This window comes from Suricata suricatta, chromosome 8, assembly GCF_006229205.1.
Source record: "Suricata suricatta isolate VVHF042 chromosome 8, meerkat_22Aug2017_6uvM2_HiC, whole genome shotgun sequence".
Lineage (NCBI taxonomy): Eukaryota > Metazoa > Chordata > Mammalia > Carnivora > Herpestidae > Suricata > Suricata suricatta.
In genome coordinates, this window is record NC_043707.1 from 128,186,601 (window position 1) to 128,207,089 (window position 20,489).

At 45.0% G+C, this 20,489-nt stretch overlaps 1 protein-coding gene and 1 long non-coding RNA gene across 8 annotated transcripts in view; one reads left to right on the plus strand and one right to left on the minus strand.

The window, feature by feature from the left end:
* LOC115300130 overlaps positions 1–7,430 on the minus strand; it is a 28,226-nt gene extending 20,796 nt beyond the window's left edge. Inside the window, exon 1 of one of the 2 annotated variants that reach the window (XR_003912511.1) lies at positions 7,158–7,430. This is a non-coding gene — a long non-coding RNA (uncharacterized LOC115300130). The remainder of the gene's footprint in view (positions 1–7,157) is intronic. The other variant, XR_003912510.1, reaches the window with a different exon arrangement.
* Positions 7,431–7,445: 15 nt separating this feature from the next.
* UBR4 (ubiquitin protein ligase E3 component n-recognin 4) overlaps positions 7,446–20,489 on the plus strand; it is a 124,175-nt gene continuing 111,131 nt past the window's right edge. For all 6 annotated transcript variants that reach the window (XM_029949740.1, XM_029949743.1, XM_029949741.1 and 3 more), the window contains exons 1-8: positions 7,446–7,647; positions 15,082–15,179; positions 16,391–16,494; positions 17,251–17,380; positions 17,492–17,631; positions 18,125–18,227; positions 18,349–18,490; positions 18,636–18,760. In XM_029949740.1, the coding sequence (XP_029805600.1) occupies positions 7,472–7,647; positions 15,082–15,179; positions 16,391–16,494; positions 17,251–17,380; positions 17,492–17,631; positions 18,125–18,227; positions 18,349–18,490; positions 18,636–18,760 (1,018 nt within the window). In that variant the 5' untranslated portion in view covers positions 7,446–7,471. The remainder of the gene's footprint in view (positions 7,648–15,081; positions 15,180–16,390; positions 16,495–17,250; positions 17,381–17,491; positions 17,632–18,124; positions 18,228–18,348; positions 18,491–18,635; positions 18,761–20,489) is intronic.

The following is a 20,489-nucleotide window of genomic DNA, read 5'->3' on the forward strand; positions in this document are numbered from 1 at the left end:
AATCTGGCCATTCATAGCAACATGGATGGAACTCGAGGGTGTCCTGCTAAGTGAGATAAGACAGGCAGAGAAGGACAGATACATGTTTTCACTCATACGTGGAACAGGAGAAACTTAACAGAGGACCATGGGGGAGGGGAAGGGAAAAAATAGTTGGGGGGAGAGAGGGAGGCAAACCATGTGAGACTCTTGAATACTGAGAACTGAGGGTTGATAGAGGTAGGGGAAAGGGGAAGGGGGTGATGGTCATGGAGGAGGGCACTTGTGGGGAAGAGCACTGGGTGTTATGTGGAAACCAACTTGATAATAAAGTATAAAAGAAAAAACTTGCCCCTCAGTGCTTTGGTTTTCCTGGTCTTCCTTTTTTTCTGTGCATCCCCTTGAGTCATCTGTTTCCTCTGTCCTCAATAATTAGGGTAATTTGGAGCCCCCTGCAATGCTTCAGTTTAAAAAGGAAGTTCTACAGCATTTTCAATGTCTTTTTTTTTTTTTTTTTTTTTTTTTTTTAGTTTGGTCAGTATTCAAGATCTTTTGGTGTAAAATTCTGCAGCCGAAGAGTTGCTTAGTGATTGTCAGTTCCTATAGGGAATAATGGAGAATGGTTTGTGGCTTTTGTTATAATTTTTCCCTAACGTTTGGCTACGCAGTCAGTTATTGGGGAAAGTGTATGAGTTAACTACAGAATTAGTTAGAGCACTCAGGGTCAGTAAGGACCTTTTTAAAAAATTTTAGATGAGGGGCACCTGGCTGGCATGGCCAGTAGAGAATGCACCTCTCGATCTTGGGGTTGTGAGTTTGAGCCCAGCGCTGGATGTGAACTGACAATTGTTCCACAATCAAAAGAAGGTAGACAACACTCTGTGCACTTTTATTATAAGTTTGTAAAATGGAAACTGAGAGGTAGCATCTACCTTCCAATAATGAAGGACATATTGGTACTTTTTTTGAACTGCTTTAATTTTGCTCTCCCAAGTTCTTTATTTTTATTTTTGAGAGAGAGAAAGAAACAGTACACGTGGGGGAGGGGCAGAGAGAGGAGAGAGTGAATTCCAAGCTAGCAGCGCAGAGCCTGATGGGGATGGGGGAACTCAAACTATGAAAGCACAAGATCATGTCCTGAGACAAACCAAGAGATGAATGCTTAACTGACTGACCCACCTAGGTGCTCCTCCAAGTTCTTTACTTTTTTAATAGTTTATTTTTGAGACAGAGAGAGACAGCATGGGGGGGGGGGAGAGGCAGAGAGAGAGGGACACACAGAATCTGAAACAGGCTCCAGGCTCTGAGCTGTCAGCACAGAGCCTGATGCGGGGCTTGAACCCATAAACCGCAAGATCATGACCTGAGCCAAAGTAAGCTGCTTAACTGACTGAGCCACCTAGGTGCCCCTTTATCTTATTTAAAAAATTTTTTAATGTTTTTAACTTATTTTTGAGAGACAGGGAGACAGTGTGAGCAGGGGAAGGTCAGAGAGAGAGGGAGATACAGAATCCAAAGCAGGCTCCGGGCTCTGAGCTAGCTGTCCGCACAGAGCCTGATGCGGGGCTTGAACCCACGAACTATGAGATCATGACCTGAGCTGAAGCTGAATGCTTAACTGACTGAGCCACCCAGGCGCCCCAAGGCACCCCTTTATTTTAAAGTCTATTTAATAGGGCACCTGGGTGGCACAGTCAATTAAGTCTGACTCTTGGTTTCAGCTCAGGTCAAGGTCTCATGGTTTGTGGAATCAAGCTCTACATTGGGCTCTGCACGATCAACCTGGGATTCTCTCTTTGCCCCTCCCTGACTCTGCCCTCTCTCTCAAAATAAATAAACTTTAAAAAAAAAAAAAGACTGAAAAAAATGCCCCAAACAGTAAGATGAGTTTCTCCTTCAAAGCCTTCCCCCATTCTCTAGTTCCCGGAGGTGACTGCTGAACAATCTGGGAACTACCTCTCCAGGTCCCATAATGTTCTGCAACTTGATTTGATCACTTAATGCATCACGGAGAGCTTTCTGTATTAGCAATATGGATTTCCCATTCCCTTTTTTAATGGCCACAAGGTTCCAACTCTTAAGTATTATTCCATTAGAGATTTTTATAAGATCAATTGAATACTCTTTTAGGCAGGTCTATTTTGTATTATTTAGACCACCTTTCCAGTAAGGATTTATAAGGTAAAGGATATGTGCACACTGGCCTCCTCTTTTTAAAACAATTTTTTAATGTTTATTTATTTTTGAGAGACAGCATGTAAGCAGGGAAAGGGCAGAGAGAAAGAGGAGACAGAATTTGACGCAGGTTCCAGGCTCTGAGCTGTCCGCACGGGGCCTGATGTGGGGCTCAAACTCACGAACCGTAAGATCATCACCTGAGCTGATGTCAGCCGCTTAACCTACTGAGCCACCCAGGCGCCCCCTGGCCTCCTCTTATGGCATTATAGTGTGACTTTGAGACTGACCTCCAACCAAGAAGCCATTTTTCTTTCTTTATTTTGAGAGAGAGAGAGAAAGAGAGAACATGAGCATGGGAGGGGCAGAGAGAGAATCCCAAGCAGGCTCTCTGCTGACAGTGCAGAGCCTGATGTGGAGTTTGAACTCATGGACCATGAGATCATGACCTGAGTTGGAATCAGGAGTCGATGTTTACCAGACTGAGCCACCCAGGTGCCCAAGAGGCTATTTTTCTACTAGCACTAGGGCTTATGTAAATTTCTGCTCCATGATGCTGAAAAGGTGCCTTTCCCAGGATACAGACTGATGGCATTTAGGAGGGTGTCTTTATAAAATAGCCACTAATTTGTATGGAAGCACACTCTTTTTTTTTTTCTTTTAATGTTTATTTTTTTTAAATTTTTTAATTTTTTTTAAATTTATTTTTGATACAGAGAGAGACAGAGTAATGTTTATTTTTGAGGGGGGTTGGGGCAGAGAGAGAGGGAGAGAGATGATCTGAAGGGGGCTCTGCACTGACAGAGAGCCTGATGCGGGGCTCCAACTTGTGAACTGTGAGATCATTACCTGAGCTCAAGTTGGATGCTTCCCCATCTGAGCCACCCTGGTACCCAGGAAGCACATTCTTGTCTCCTGTCACCTCACATGCAATTGGAATGCGTGAAAGTCAATAAAGCAAACTAAAAAGAAGCATTTCAAAGGCACATTTACTCACATAAGTGCCATTATTCTGTACAGTTTTGATGTTGTATATCCCATATGCTGTCATAAAATAAGCTAGACTAGAGAAGAGATAAGCCAGAGTGCACGTTTACTGATGACAATGAAGGCTATAGTTGTGAAAAGTAGAATACTTGTCTGCCAGTTGGAAGTGTATCCTGTCGAAAAAATAAAGTCTGTATAATACGTTAAAATGCAATTGTAAGCTTGTTTAGTTATTTTGGAGTTAGAATAGAGTATGTGATGGGTGTCTGGGTGGCTCAGTCGGTTAAGCATCTGACTTCGGCCCAGGTCATGATCTCACGGTTCAAGCCCCATGTCAGGAGCTGTGCTGACATCTCAGAGCCTGGGGCCTGTCTTTGGATTCTGTCTCTCTCTCTCTCTCTCTGACCCTCCCCTGCTCACGCTGTCTCTCTCTCTTAAAAATAAATAAAACATTAAAAAAATAGAGGATGTGATAGCCTATGCACGGTTTTTATGATAGGTGTGCTTCTGCCAAGAACACTCGCTTCTGCTGACCAGGACAGCCCCCCCGGCGCCCTCCCACCCCAGCCATGCTAAAGGATACAGTATCATCACCTGACTCCACTTTTCCTAGGTTTTTATGTACATGACTTTCCTTTTGCTAAGCACCTGCCCCATAAGTCATTATACTCAAGTCCTGTTTTCCTAATCATAAAGTACTTACAAACTTTTACTTTTTATTTTGAAGCAGTTTCAGACTTACAGACATGTTTCAAGCAGAACAGAAAGACTTCGCACATACCCTTCACTCAGATCCCCCCAAATGTTAACATTTTACCAGTTGCTTTATCCTTCTCCCTCCTGTCTCTAAATCTGACAGTCCACAGTTTTGCTGAGTGCAAATCCTAAAAGATGGCAAGGACAGGTCTGAGGAATATAAAAATCATCTTACAAAGGAAAACTCTTCTGATATATTTGTGATCTTATGGAAGTTATTTGTGATGAGCTGAATTAGTGTCTCCATCTAAGCCTCGCTGTCTAGAAGTTTGCCAGTCAAGCTTTCTGAACAGTGTTCACCTTATTATAATTTCAATCGTTTCAATTGTGCTCTCTTCTTTCTCAGTTTCCTGTAAGTCTTGTTTCCTGCTATTCTGTAAAACTGATACTGTATTCTAGTCCTTGCACAGTCACCAAAATTGCTTCTCTCTTAAAGTAAGACTGAAAGGCAAATTTTCTCCTCCCTTTTAAATTCATACCATATACAATGCAGTATTGTGGGAAAAATATTTGTGGATTATAAATGACTATCTTATTACTAAATTGAATTAGGCTTCTAATCTATTTCCTTATATTCTTGATACTAAAAAAAAAAAATCTCTGTTCTTTGTGAATTACAAAAAGAAGTTGCTCTCCATTTCCAGCATTCAGTTTTGCACCAGGAATTTCCACAAAAATAGGCATTGTTGGTTCTTTAACTTTGTAAAAGTGCAAGAACAAATTGACCTCTGCTGGCCACCTCTGATAGCCACTGGGAGTAAATACTTGTGGTCTATTCATGTCATTATTTCTTTAAAAATTTTTTATTATTTTTTATTTATTTTTTGAAAGAGGGAGAGAGAGCAAGTGGGGGAGGGGCCAAGAGAGAGGAGACACAGAATCGAAAGCAGGCTCCAGGCTCTGAGCTGGCTTGAACACACAAACTGTGAGATCATGACCTGGGCTGAAGCCAGATGCATAGTGACAGAGCCACTAAGGTGCCCCAATGTAATTATTTGTAAACATACAATGTCTACTAGGATTTATTTCAATCAACTCTTAACAGAAGGATTTTTCTTTTTGAAATAAAAAATGCCACTATCTCATCTTTGAGATTCCTGCAGTGACAGTGACCTCTTCTTGTTTTTATTACTAAAGATGTTGATTTAGTAGTTCTGAGTGAAGCCAAGGAATCTGCGTTTTTATTGTTTTTAAGAGACAGAGAGTGCGCTCATGTGCAGGGGAAAGGGGCAGGAGAGAGAGAATCTTAAGTTGGCTTCATGCTCAGCATGGAGCCTGACACGAGGCTCAATCCCATGACCCTGGGATCATGACCTGAGCTGAAATCAAGAGTTGGATGCTCAACTGACCGAGCTGCCCAGGCGCCCTGACCTCTTACTGTTTTCATATTGAAGTATAATTTTTAACTGCTAATGTATATATCATAAGTATATAGTTGAATATGATGTGTATATTCATGTATCTTGACTTCTGTCAAGATACACAATTTTTTCACTTCCCAGGTTTCGTCATACTTCTGTCTATATTCCCACATTCGGTCATGGCTGCTTAAGTTTTACTTTCACTGTGTGAAAAATACGACATATCGTATCTCTCTTTTATAAGTTTTAAAGTTTTAGTTCCTTACCCAGCCACTTGGGATTAGAAGGAAACCAATATTTTAAGTCATTCAGTTAACAATTCATAAAAATTACTATTTAGTTTGTCTTATTTTCTGGACTACAGTATTGGAAGCTTGTGTCTCATATAGAGGTCTTTTTAAGTCCCCTATTTATTGGGTTCCTTTCTTACCTAAATTTAGAACGCGGAAGGGCACCTCCTTGGTTCAGCAACTCTGGAATCCACAGACTGGAGTTTAAGCCCCACAGTAGGTGCACAGCTTACTTAAATTCAGAACGTGGATGCCATTCCAAATCTTGTAGCAACACAAGAACAAACCTTGAATACTGAAACTAATATGGTACTTGTAAAGAAGGATCTTAAACTAGAGTGCTTTCTCCAAATCGATGAGCCAGAGATAGCAAAAAGCACTGTGAGTTTAGGTACAGGTGCAGATTTCCCTGTGAGAGCCCGCATTTACCTTTCACCTCCCTGTCCTTCCAGCGGGAGGTGGAGGGGGAAGGAGGGGAGCAGGGACATTTGATCTTCCATTATTTCCTGAAACCCTCCCCAAGAGAACCTCTGCAGATTAATGTTGTCCTTCAGGTAAAATTAATGTCCCAAGAGCCACTTTAACATATCAAGCCTTTTCCTTAGGGCTCTCTGGTTCAGTATCTTGAACGAGTGCAGTATTTGCTGTGTTATGGAGAAGTTTCTTTCTCCTTAATTTTTCTTATTTTTATGTTTAAGAAACCTGCTGTTGTGGGGCGCCTTGGTTTCGGCTCAGGTCATTATCTCACCACTTGTGGGATCAAGCCCCGAGTGGGGCCCTATGTTGTCAGCACAGAGCCCGCTTGGAATTCGCTCTATCCCTCTTTCTCTCTGCCTCTCCTCTGCTTGTGTGCTTTTTCTTTCAAAAATAAATAAAAAGGAAAAGAAAAAACCCCTGCTGCTGTTATTATTATCCCCTGAGATCTAACAGATTACCTTCTTACTGAAAGTGCAAATTGATCATCAGGTACCAATTTACCAGAGTTAACACCTATTTACCAGAGCTACAACAGTAGCTCCTCCAAAACTTGGGAAAGAATTTCAGGGCTTCAGGATCTTCCACCCGTCCACAGTTCTTGCGATGACGATCTTTATTCAGACGGACTGTGGGTCAGAGGGCCTGGAGCTCGATGTCGTCTACCGACATCCCTCGACCCGGAAGAATGTCCTCGATGAACGCATACCTTTTCCTTGAGTCAACTGGTCAGACTGTTTTCTCTCTTAGATCTTGAACCCAGATAGCTCTACTGGTAAAAATCCCGTTATTAAAATTTCAATTCCTTGTTTGCTAGTAGAAAAATGGGGAAAACAGAACCTGACGGGGCAAACTGCAGACACCGATGTAAATGTAAGCTGGTAGTATTACTGGTGAGGCTAATCAGAACGCAAAAGGGATTGAACGCAAAGTAAGTAAGAGACTTGGTGTGGGGAGTAGGAAGTTGTCTAGTGTGGGAAGCGCTGTCGCATCACTATTAAAGGGGTTACTCGGGAGGGAGCAAGCGGCTGAGTGATTAGACTCTCGTCCTTAGCTGTCTCAGGCCGGGGCCATTATATCCGCAGATGCAGTCTACTCCACTGCCCTGGTCTTGCCAACAAAACCCCCAGCTCACCTTTTCCGGATGCCAGGAAGCTGCGTTGCTCCTACCTTTGGGAACAACTCCCAGCGCGCAGGCGCGGAGGCTAACGCTCCCCCGCCTTCCTTCAAAGCAGTACGTCCTGCGCAGGCGCAGCTTCTCGGGCCCGCCTCCAAGCCGCGCTGAACTTCTCCAGAGAGCAGAGTGAGGCCGCCCCGCGCGTTGCGTGTTTTGCCCGGCGACTGCGTCGCGCAGTCTGACGCGGCGATTACGTCACTTCCGCCCCTCGCGGGAGGCGGTGCTGGGCCGGTGGCAAGCCCCCGAAGGGAACCGCAGTAGTACGACGGAAGATGGCGACCAGCGGCGGCGATGAGGCGGCGGCGCCGGCTCCGGCGCCCGGGGCCCCGGCGGCGGGGTCGAACACAACCCCGGGCTGGGAGGTGGCGGTGCGGCCCCTGCTGTCTGCGTCCTATTCCGCCTTCGAGATGAAGGAGTTGCCGCAGCTGGTGGCCTCAGTCATCGAGAGGTACCGGGCGGCGGCCCCGGCAAGGCGGGCGCAGGGAGGGGGAGGGGAGGTCGTGCCGGACTGTCCGGACCCGCTTCCCAGGCCGCCGCTAGCAGCTTGGCGACCCCCGCCCCAGCCGCGGCTTTGGGGCTCCCGGATCCAGGCAGATGAGGGCTTGTCCAGGGCTCCTTCCGCCGGCCCATGTAAATTATCTGTGCCTCGATTTCCCTTCCGAGCAAAACTTTTGAGGACGCCCTCCGGAGAGGGCGTGGTCGGACCCGTTTGGGAGTGACTTTGAGGTGTTTCGCGCTCTTAGGGGATGTCCCCGGGGTTGCGCCCGGTGTTAAGGTCAAAGCACGGATGAGTTTGCATTTCTCGCCCGTACTCATCCCCCTAGCCTGGGCCGGAGCGGAGCCTGGGGTTTACATTGGAGACCTGCCACATAATTTAATAACGGTCTTTCCGTGGTGCTTGTAGTCACTGGGGGCACGTGCTGTTAATGTGACTGAAGCCACGAGTGACCACTGACGACTTTCTTTTCAGGTTGCACTTACCGTGTGTTGCTTACTGTAACGGTCTTTGATGAAAACATTTCTATGTTAGTCTGAGGTCATTTTCCCATAGGAACAGTGCCCTCGCTCTCCCGCGCGCGCTCTCTCGCAGTAAAATACCTTCAGACCCTGTTACAAACGGGATTATTTATTGGTGTGTTATTACATCGTTTTGTCATTTTTTACAAAGTTCTTAGTTCGTGAGCGTTGTCTTCCTACAAGGCCATAATCTCAGAATGCCTGTGTTTTCCTGACTTAACCTTGTTCAGAGGAGTCTTTCTTTGGTTTAATGGTAGACATGCTTTTAAAGGCAGTCTTTTTTAAAATTTTACTAGCCAAACCTTACTGTAACAATCTGCAGTTGCTGTCTGGGTCATTTTAGTTTCTTGCCAACCAGGGTATATCTTAATGTTATCCAGAAGGTTAGAAATTGCTATTTATTACTCAAGGGAGGCCCATGACTTGACAAAATGTTTATGATGGTGCCTGTTAGGTTTATGATCCTTTTGATCCAGGTTTTTTTTGTTTTGTTTTGTTTTGTGCTTATAAAAAAAAAATAGCAGCTGGCTTTGGTAATTTCACAGTTAACTTTACAGATAGATTTTCCTATCTAATTATTAAGCCAGGAATGTTCTAAAGATGTAAACAAGTATCAAGATACTGTTCTCAAGTTATATAGCCTCTTTTTTTTAATGTTTGTTTATTTTTGGGGTGGGGTGAAGGGTAGAGAGAGGGGGAGACAAAGAGTCTGAAGCAGGCTCCAGGTTCTGAGCAGTCAGCACAGAGCCCAACACTGGGCTCGAACCCACGGACTGTGAGATCATGACCTGAGCCAAAGTTGGACGCTTACCCGACTGAGTCACCCAGTTACCTCTAGCCCTCTAGCCTTTTTTTTTTTAACCCCAAGTTTGATTATTTATTTTGAGAGAGAGCGAGCCCTCGTGTGTGTACGGGAGAGGCAGAGAGAGAGAATCCCAAGCAGGCTCTGCACTGTCAGCACGGAGCCTGATGGCAGGGCTCAAACTCACGAACCACCAGCTAATGACCTGAAGTGAAACCAAGGTTCTGATGCTTAACCGACTGAGTCACCCAAGCACCCTGTAGCTTCTTTTTAACCGTTTTAAACATTTAGTTGGGCGGCATTTTTCCTGATTATACTCATAATGGTACTTATAATGGACAAGTTTCCACTCTTTTGAACATTTTTCATATGGTGTTTAAAAAAATATATTTTTTAATGTTTGTGGTCTTTTTTTTTTTTTTTTGAGAGAGAGAGCACGCACTAGTAGGGGAGGGGCAGAGAGAGGGAGAGAAAGAATCCCAAAAAGGCCCTGCATTGCCAGCGCAGAGCCTGACGCTGGGCTCTAACTCACAAACTGAACTGTGAGATTGTGACCTGAGCCAAGATCAAGTGTCGGATGCTTAACTGACTGAGCCACCCAGTCACTCTGTTTGTTTGTTTTTAAAAGTTTTATTTTTACATAATCTCCATGCCCAACACGGGCCTTGAATTCGTGGGGGCTTGAATTCACAACCGTGAGATCATCAGTACTGCCCCGCGGAGCCAGCCAGGCGCCCGTGTTTTGATGTTTTTGTAACATGAGCTGAGCAGGTTATAAAGTCATTTGTTGACACCCTTCCATTCATCCAGTATTCCAGACCCATCTTTTTGAAACTGATAGTTTAACAACTCTGTTCAGTTTGTAGGAGTCAAAACCCAATATATCAAACTGGGTCTGAATTTTGCCAAATAAGAGACAGGGCCCGGCCAGCACTCTAAGGTGATCAAGAGTTGCCTGTGTTTATAGGCATTAGTAAGAACTCTCTTCATGGTTTGGAACAGAAATCCAAACCAGTGGACGTTTAGTAACAAAAACTTTTGTAAGGCAAGATCCCTGAAGTCTTGGTTCTGGTTTTTGTGGCTCAGTTAACTTTGAAACCTGTGACCGTAAGAAAAGTTGTCAGAAGAAATGCCCGGTTTACACGTTCTTTACAGTTAAAAAACAACCAAACATACGAGTGTTCAGTTTGGTATAGAGCAGAGGTCGACAGACTTTTTTTGGAAAGGGCCAGAGAGCACATCTTCGTGGACTGTGGATGCTCTGTGTGCATTAGTCAGCCCAGCCCCTGTGTGGCAAAAGCAGCCTTCCACAGTACAGGAGTGAAGGGGTGTGGCTGTGTTCCAAAGTCGTATTTGTGGGCACTGAAATGTGAATGTCATATGATATTTACATGTCACAAAGTAACCTTAAAGTTTTTTCCCCAGCCATGATGAAATTGCAAAACCTATTCTTAAATATGGGCTGTTGGGAAAACAGTGCCAAACCCTGGTTTAGAGCACAAAAATTAGTGCCGTGCTATTCTGTTTCTCAAAAGTTTTTTTTTTTTTACCTCAAAAAGAAAAAAGAAATGAGGATGTAAGAATTATGGAAGTGTTTCCTGAATATAGAGTTAATGGCTGTGGGATGCAGGGCCAGCTCAGAGCCAGCGCCGTGCTGGCTGTGGTGGGCTTGGTTTGGTAGGTAATCAGAGGCTTACGTGCCTAGGCTGCTACTTCACGTTTGGGTTCGCCGCCCCCATCTGTGGTTCCCTTTCTCTTGTCCTGACTGCTGTGATGGTCTTCTCTGCCTCCGGGGACCTGTTTTCCTATCGCAATCTGCTACCTCTGCTTCCCTTTTAGATGTCCTGACTCCATCATGCCAGCTCTTCCTTCCTGTCTGGCAGCGTGCTCCTGCATCGAATTCCTCCCTATTTGACCACTGGGACGATGACTTGCCCTGAGACTCCGTCGTGCTCTACCATTCTACTTGTCTCTCTCCTTTCATACCTTTACAGTTGGATTTGAACTTTGGGTTTGAAGGAAAGGAAGATAAACAGAATTCCTAGGTCTAGACCCTGTTTATTAAGTTTGATTTGGTAGCCAAACTGTAAAACAAAGGAGGAATAGATTCACATGGGTAATTGGGAAGCATACTTTCAAACGTGTCCTTTGAGGGGCACCTGGGTGGCTCAGTGGGTTAACCGAGCCTCCGACTTTGGCTCAGGCCATGATCTCACAGTTCCTGAGTTCGAACCCTGTGTAGGGCTCTGTGCAGATAGCCTGGAGCCCGCTTTGGATTCCCTGTGTGTGTGTGTGTGTGTGTGTGTGTGTGTTTGTGTGTGTATCTGTGTATCTCTGCCCCCTCCCCACTCACACTCTGTTGATGTCTCTCTCTTTCAAAAATAATGAACATTAAAAAAATGATAAAAGTGTCCTTTGGTTTTTAAAAGAAAAACATACCTGAGTTTACTTCAGGAGGAGCTTATTTTCATCTTTACTGCTTGTGGCTGGTGTGTGTTTTAGTAGTAAAGATTGAAAATCTTTTCAGTGCTCTTGGCCAGACCAGAAATGGAGCTAGAACCAGCTCGTTGGAGCACAGGCCAGATTTGGAATTGATTAGTATAGTTGCTGAAGGCAGCCGTATGTTCTATGGTACTGTCAGATACAGAGTTCCATTCTTAGCTCTGTGCAAGGTATGTTGGTGACTGGAGTTGTCACTGACTCTCGATTACCAAAAAAATAAAGAAAAGAAAAAGCTGCTTTCCCTGAGCCCGCCCTTCCCAGGCCCCCCTGGCCTCCTTAATGATCAATCTCTTTCTGTCTCTGCCTCCCAGGTGTTCCCTGAAATTTAGGCTAGAGAGACCTACTTGGGAAGGCAGAAGCTGTTACAAAATCCCTATTAGATAATGTTCAGTCATTTCCTAAATATCTTGAAAGAGAGAAAAGGATACATTTATGTCATGATCTTCTGAATTTACATGCCGTGGGACTGAAGTTCATGATTGACCTACAGGGAAAAAAAAAAAAAAAGGCTGCCATCAAATGATGGAGCATCATTGTGAGTTTCGTCCTCACGGCTGGTTAACGTCTCCAAGTCTTCGTGGCGCACTCACCACAGGTGTGTCAGGATGGGAGGGAGGTATCTGAAGGCTTTTAGTTCTTTGATTAACGTGTGTTCAGCACTATGTGACACACAGCAGATGTTCAGTGAGCACATATTTTTTAATACTTTTATTCTTCTTGAAAAAATTTAAACGAGTTTTTTAAATGAGTGGGAGTCTGTGCACACGTGCGTAAACAAGGGAGCGGGGCAGAGGGAGAGAGAGAATCTTAAGCAGACTCCACACTCAGCATGGGGTCCAGAGCTGGGTCCCACCGTCCTGGGATCATGACCCGAGCTTAAATCAAGAGTCAGGCTTTCAACAGACTGAGCCACCCAGGTGCCCCAGTGCTTCTGTTCTTAGGGGTTTATGATTCTGATGAAGGGAAAGGGGGTTGTGTTTCAACTTTTTACAGAAAAGATATAAATAGTATGTTATGTATGAGGGAGAAGGGAGGTGAATCCCTCGTCTTTCATTTTGTCTTCTTGGATTTCTATCTCTTCCTAAAGAAAGCCAGATACATCCAGACCCTAGCCAGTTCATCTTGACTTATGTGTCAAATTGGATTTCTCTGACCTGGCTGCGTAGCTACTGTTTCCCTTTGTCCTTGGCCATTTGTTTGGTATGGAATATACATGTTTCAGATTCCATGTTTTTCAGTAGCCTTTCAGCCCAAGTGGTGCTGTTGTTGGAATGTTTGTTAGAAGAAGCAGATGTTTGAGGAAGATAGCTTGACCGCCCAGAGAAGAGAGAGATTTTTTCCTGTAATTTTTCTTTCTCTTTGTTATGTTTGTTCTCAATTCTTCATTCTTCCCCATTCCTGCCTAACTTCTTGCCCTTTGTCCCATTTTTTCCATTCCTTTGCACCCTCTGGTGTCTTGGTGTCTCAGATTCTTGGGGAATGATGGGGACAGCAAGCTTTTATTAGGCGACTCAGACACACTTGTTTCTTTAACATCAAGAGGTATGGTCTTGTCCTTTGGGCCACACGTCCACATGTCTCCTCCCTTCTGCAAGTCTTATCAAATTAATATCCTCTGGTTTGTCCTTAGTTGCCCTAAGCAAATTGTAAGTGGGGACCTCGAGAGTGCTCCATTGCTCTCTATGCCAAGGCCCATCTTTCCTCAAAGCGCATTCCTGTTTCTTTATTGGAATAAGGCAGGCAGGAAGGTTTGTTAAATCACAACGGGGCATCCCTGAACCAGGCAATTAAATGTGTTTATTCTCGTATTCTGGATATATTTGTTTATCAGAATGGGAATGGAAGCAACAGAGTAAGACCATCCTTTGGGTGGGCAGTTTTTCTCTTAGTTCTGGTAAGCCTGTTCAGCTGAAAACACGTGGGGATGAACACCTCTGAACTTTGAGAATAAGACAGAGAAGGTAAATGACTTCGTAAAATACATCGAATTATGGGGTGGGAACCCTTTAGAACAATGACTAAGAAACTATAAGGACGGATGTGAAGGAACAACTAAGAATGTGAGGTAGAAGCAGGAGATTTAGTAGGGCGTTTTATGCTGAGTAGGATGTAACTGTACCAGTGTGATGGCCACCAGAAACTTTTGAGTGTCACTTGGCGTTTAAAGGTTTTTGTTTCCTCTTTTTTTTTTAATGTTTTATTTATTTATATATTTATTTATTTTTGTTTTATTTATTTTTGAGAGAGAAAGAGAGAGACTGTGAGAAGGGGAGGGTCAGAGAGAGAGGGAGACACAGAATCTGAAGCAGGCTCCAGGCTCTGAGCTGTCGGCACAGAGCCTGACGCGGGGCTCGAACCCACAGACCGTGAGATCATGGCCTAAGCTAAGCTGGAGGCTCAACCGACTGAGGCACCCAGGCGCCCCTGTTTCCTCTTTTTTTGCCCATCATAGAAATGATCCTTGGCGGGCAGGAAGATCCGTGCACATGATAGGTGCTCAATAAATATTTTTTCTTGGTGAAACAGTTATTCCAAGATAAGGAACTGATCTGTGGTAAATCCCATTTATCCTCGATAAATCCCCACATAGCCAAGTGTTTGCAGTGCCAAACTCCTAAGTGCTATTTGAGGTGATTCATCACTCACCCTGGCACCTCCCCAGTGTTGAACTTGTCTTTTTGGCTCCTGTGTTGATTTGGCAGGTGCATAGAGTCCTGACTGTGTACATTTCCCTTCCCAGGCTGATACTTCTTATTGGGGGATTAACTTCACTGAGAAAACTATTTAGCCACAGCCCTTTATTCTTTCTATTTAAAAAGAAGCATTTTGTTTTATTTTTTCTTCATTGCCTTCTTGTTTCATGGGCTGTGGATTAGGATCTGATTTGATAGAATGATATAAATATATACGGCTTTAAGACCTATTTGGGCTCTTGATTTTCACAGAGGGGGCCATTTCTTCAGCTAATGAAAAGAGATGTGGTTAAAATCCCTGAATTTGTTGTGATTTAGCTGTGTCCTGGTTGGGGAGGTGGGGAGACGGGAGAACTCGTGTCTGGTGAATTTTAGGTTTTAGCACTGGTCAGATGATTTCTCGCGCATTGTTGATTCTTCTTAACTTACTGTATGATGGACTGGCCTTGTATGGTCTTCAGAATGGGTTACCGTGACCTGTGTTCCCACTAACAGTGTTTTGAGTGCACTGGTCTACCTTATTTTGGCCAGCACGTGACAGTGTTAGTTCTTGGTCTTTGCCAAACAGTAATACAGGACAGAATAGCGTCCTATTATGTTTTTACTTGTACTTTTAAAATTCTAAGTGAGTTTGAAAAGATCTCCTGCTTCTTAGCCATTGCTGTTAAACTAAGCCTGGCACCTTGAGCGAAGGTGCTTAATTTTAATTTGCTAAACTCCACTTTCTCAATCTTGAACTTAAAGATGGTAACAGTGCCTCTCAACTAGGGATGCGTAAGGATGAAGTTCGGTGATGCCTATAAAGGGGCAGGGTATCTGGCAGAGTGGAAGCACTAAGCAGATACTAGCTGAATTATTTTCTTTGCAGTGAATCCGAAATCCTGCACCACGAGAAGCAGTACGAGCCCTTCTACTCCTCTTTTGTTGCACTTTCCACGCACTATATCACAACGGTCTGCAGCCTCAGTGAGTATCCCGCTCTGGTTCCTCCTTCCCGAGGGCTTGGGGATTAGGGGGGTTGTGTCTCCTCTTTGTCAGGCGTCGGAGCAGGTCGTTAACGAAGTCTGTATTTTATCGCTCTTGACCTGATCACCCAGTGGTGGAGACCGCTGCCAGTCTGATAAGGCTCTGGAAGTCCCTTTACCTACGCAAGCAAGAGGGCTTCCACAACTACTTGGTTTGGACGCCTGCTTTATAACCCATTAAGCTAACCTTCCTTATGTTCTTAATCAAAAGCGTTTTACTGATTTCACACATGCACATGTCATAACTAGTGATAACTAGTGTGTTAATTTCTGGGGATCGAGGAGGGATGGGCGCACTGCCCCGGGGTTAGTGGCCACTGATGAAAGCTCTATTCCTCATTTGGTTTGGTGAGAAAATAGATTCTCCTTTTGTATTCTCTGGTATCTCAAGGGATTTCAGTTTCAGTTCCTATTCTTTTAAACTTTTTTTTACCCTTATTTTCCACTATTTCTGAATTTTTGCATTTTTGATTTAAAAAAAAAATCCTAAGATAGTTCTGAAGGATTCTAATTATTTGTTTACTTAAATAGTTTGCTAGGCATGTAAAAATGAAAGGAAGTTATAGGGTTGCTCAATAATCTTCAAGTGTCCAGAGCCATTTATTATAGGCGCTGCCTACTGTTGAAAGAATCAGTTTTAGCTCGAAGCCCTTTGCAAAAAAGCCTTTAGAACCTATGGGGTAGAAGAGGTGGTATGTTATAATGATTAAGAGCATGAAGCCTAGAGCCAGACTTTATGGATCTGCTTGGGGTTGTGTGACTTTGGGCAAGTCATTTCATCTTTGTGGTGTAGTTTCCTTACCTGTTAAAAAAAAAAAAAGAGGAGGAGGGGATAACAATAATACCTACTTCAAAAAATTGGTTTAAGGATTAAGTGGGTTAGTATATTTGAAGTGCCTGGTACTTACTGTGATGCACATCCTGTTATTAATTTCCAGTAACCGTAAGATAGGTTGATCTAAAAGCAGAAGGTGGTTCTAAGTTCCTTTGTTCGCGCCGTGGATTGTTGGTGCCGAATGATTCTTGTCGTAGAACGCCATTGGGAGTGTGGGACGCGCGGAGCTCAGTGGGGTCTGGCTGTGTCGCGCTGACTGTGAGGCCGAAGCGAGCCGCAGCAGTCTGAGGTTAAGTGAAGCTTGCTTGCTTTCTCAGTTCCCCGGAACCAGCTTCAGTCGGTGGCAGCAGCCTGCAAAGTCCTGATTGAGTTTTCTCTGCTACGTCTGGAGAATCCAGATGAGGCTTGCGCTGTGTCCCAGGTGAGAGTGGCGAGCCCTCATTTCGAAGCAGGTCTGTGCCAGGCCAGTGGGATGGTGGAGAAGGGGTGGCTGAGAGCCGGGGTTGGTGAACTTTTTCCCTTCATAGGCCAGATGGTCAACAATTTGCTGACCGCTCAGTCCCTGTTGCAACTGGTCTCTTGTCTTCTCAGCTTTGCCTTTGTAGTGTGAAAGCAGCCCCGGACAATACGTAGATGAGCAAAGGTAGCTGTGGTCCTGGAAACTTTATTTACAGAAACGGGCGGTGGGCTGAATCGGGGCCGTGGTTTGCCAAGCTCCTCTGGTTGCATAGGCTTTTGCAAAGATTGCAGAGCGTCACGTTTCCAGGAACCAGGCGAGTGACGTAAAATAAGTGACGTGAGCCAGCCACGGCTGTGAAGGGCCAGTCACCATGCGGCTCCAGCCGATTGTGGCCGTGCAGGGCTGGAGACTCAGCTGCAGTATCCTGGGGGTTATGGAGAGAAATGGGAAATCTGGATTTGAACGTTAAAGTTTCCATGCTTTAAAACGTTAGCTAAAACTTCAGATAAAAACATGAAAATCGAACAACACTGTGAGCACAGTGAGACAGCTTTGCAAGCCAGATGTGGTCTGGGGACCCTCTGCTTGTGATCTCTGCCTTAGTGTTTTTCCTCCTTTCTGTTCTTGCTAAGAAGCTCAGTTTGGGCCAGTGCCAGTTAGAAGCTCCCAAAGGGTAGCTTCTTTTAAAAGACACGTTTGAATTTGTTGTCTCCTCAGAAACACTTGATTCTCCTGATCAAAGGCCTGTGCACCGGCTGCAGCCGACTAGACAGGACCGAGATTATCACGTTCACAGCAATGATGAAGTCAGCCAAGCTGCCGCAGACGGTGAAGACCCTCTCGGATGGTGAGCGCCCGTTTGCCGGGCCTGGCTCCCTGGCTGCTTCCCTGGCTGGCATTTCCCGCTCTGCCTTCTAGTGGCTTGCTGCTCATCCTGGTTTGGGTTTTGTGTTCGCAGTGGAAGATCAGAAAGAGCTGGCTTCCCCCGTTAGCCCAGAGCTGAGGCAGAAGGAGGTGCAGATGAATTTTTTGAACCAGCTGACATCAGTTTTCAACCCTAGAACTGTAGCATCACCGCCCGTCGGTCCACAGACTCCGGTGAGTTGCTCCAGCCAAGTGATCTCACCCCTCGGGGGTTGTTGAGATGAGGATGTCAGAAGAAAGTAACAGATGCATCTTCCATTTGTGACATAAAATGACGTACATGCCTGTGGAAGAAAGAATACAGACCAGACAAAAGCAAAACTTTCCCTAACCTTCTGTTGACTGTCGTTACTGTTTTGATGATCATTCTTCTAAATTTCTCGATGCCAATAAACATTAAAAAGAGCATGTACATTTTTCTGTGAAAGGTATCACTCTATGCTGGTGGTAGAATACACATATTTTTAAACTATATATTTTTCTTTTCTTGGGAAAATAACTTGTGTTTTCCCTGCATTAGAGAGGGAGCTCCCTTCATTAACTGGGGAGTCTGAGGAGTATCCGTAGAACCGCTTAGTTTGGGCACTTGGTTCGATTCTGACCGCAGGGCTGTCTCAGCGGATGATAGTCTCGTGATAGGCCTTTCACCTGCGTTGTTTCTCTTCAGGCTGAAGGAGACAGTGATGAGCAGTCATCCACAGATCAAGCCTCTGCCATCAAAACCAAGAATGTATTTATAGCTCAGAATGTGGCTAGTCTTCAAGAGCTTGGTAAGACTCTTAATTGTCGTCGGAAAGCTGGTTTCTCTGCTTTCCAAAATTGCCTAAGTGGAAAAGAATCCAGCAGCAGACGGAGACCTGTTTGTGAGGTTGAGCCTTGTCGTTAATTCAGGTGGCTCAGAGAAGCTGCTGCGTGTGTGTTTGAACCTGCCGTATTTCCTGCGCTACATCAATCGGTTTCAAGATGCAGTGTTGGCCAATTCTTTCTTCATCATGCCTGCAACGGTAGCGGATGCCACTGCTGTTCGCAACGGGTGAGGCACTGAGGCTGTGCGCCCCACGTCCTGACGCTGCTCTCGAAAAGAGAGAGCCTGGGTAGCTTTCTGAGGCATGCCGACTTGTCTTTATCAGAGACTCAAAGAGACGCTTTTATTAACCTCCTCTTCTGTTACATTCCAGTTTTCATTCACTGGTGATTGATGTAACCATGGCATTGGATACCCTCTCTTTACCTGTGCTGGAGCCTCTCAACCCTTCTCGTCTGCAGGATGTGACAGTCCTCAGCCTAAGTTGTCTGTATGCAGGTGAGGTGACGATGTCTGATCTCATTTTGTCAGGCAAGCACAAGGATACTTTCTGGAAACCATGAGGTCTTTCTTTCTTTTTTTTTATGTTTATTTTTGAGACAGTCAAACAGAGAGACAAAGCATGAGCAGGGGAGGGTCAGAGAGAGAGGGAGACACAGAATCCGAAGCAGGCTCCTGGCTCTGAGCTGTCAGCACAGAACCCGACGCAGGGCTCGAACTCACGAGCTGTAAGATCATGAGCAGGACCCAAGTCAGATGCTTAACTGACTGTACCACTCAGGCCTCAACCATGAGAACCTTCTGAGGGCTCTTTCCCCCTTGGGCCCTTTTCCAATGAGGATCATCTTAATGTCTCATCTAGATGAAACGAGTTCTCAATAAGAGTCTTGTAAATGACCCTATTTTTCCATTGCTGGTGTTGTTATTATGTGCATATTTGATTTTATTATATGTATAGATAATAAGTGTCTGTGTGAAGCAAAACGCCAAGTGCTGTTGGGATATTGAGACGAACTGTATATGATCTTTGCCCTCAAGGAGCCCACACTGAGAGCAGTTAGGACCACGTGGAATGGTACAAAACAGGGGATGATAAAAGCAGTAAAGTGTAGCCTGGTTGGCGTGCAGAGAAGGGAGGGAGGGAGTCTTGCTGTGGGAGCAGGTTTGAAGAAGCCTTCGTGGAGCAGGTGGTATCTGTTTGTATTGATTATGCTTTGTGCTCCCACAAAATCCCTGCTCTTCCTGTTGCTCATGCTGCCTTGGAAGTGGGGCCTGACCTGTGGTGTTCACTCGCTTTTAAGTTGCAACAGTGACTTTCTAGTCCACTTCGCTGATCCTTGACTTCAAATACCATAGCCCTGGTATGTCTTAGAAGGTATAACAGTTTCCTTTGTTTTCTCGGCTCTGTCTCTAAGTGAGGGTTTGAACGTTCTTGGAAACCTGACCTTGGGAGCACCAAGAAAGCACAGAGGTTGATCATCTCTCTGCATTCTTCCAACAGCTTTATTTTGAACATCTGGATGCAAATAGAAATTGGGTAACGCAGTAGCGATGAAGGAGTTCAGTTGTTGGACGTGGCGGGCTGGCGGAATTCCAGCGGGACTAGCCCTAGGCAGAGGCAGAGGCAGGACTCAGAGTGTCCTGGAGTTTGGGGCACATACTGTATCAGTGTGTGTGGAGGGGAGGGGCGGGGGAGAGGGTCTGCACTTAGTGGGTATTGTACAGTGGGAAAGAAAGGACGCCATTGAAGAGGTCTTAGAAACGCAGTTCTAAGGGGTGCCTGGGTGGCTCAGTCGTTTGAGCATCCGCCTCTTGATTTTGGCTCATGTCGTGATGCTAGGGTTGTGGGATCAAGTCCCATGTCTGTATGGAGCCTGCTTAAGGTTTGTTCTTCCCTCTCTCTCTCTTTCTTTCTCCCCTGTCCCTCTTTCTCCCTCTTTCTCACTCCCTCTCCCTGTTTTCCCCTTTCCTTCCTTCCCTACCTCCCTCTCCCCCTCTGTCTCCCCTGATCATGCTCTCTCTCTAAAATAAAAAAAAGAGAGATGCAGTCAAAGTCATTTGGACCATGTCCTACTGACAGTAGAAACCATTGAAGATTCTGAGCTGTATTTTAGGAAGACCATTCACGTTAGCAGTATGCAGGACGTTTTGGTGTAGGGAGATTTGGAGTCTGGAAGCTCTGTTGGGAGGATTTTTTTTTATAGTCATTCAAGCGAGACATATTAAG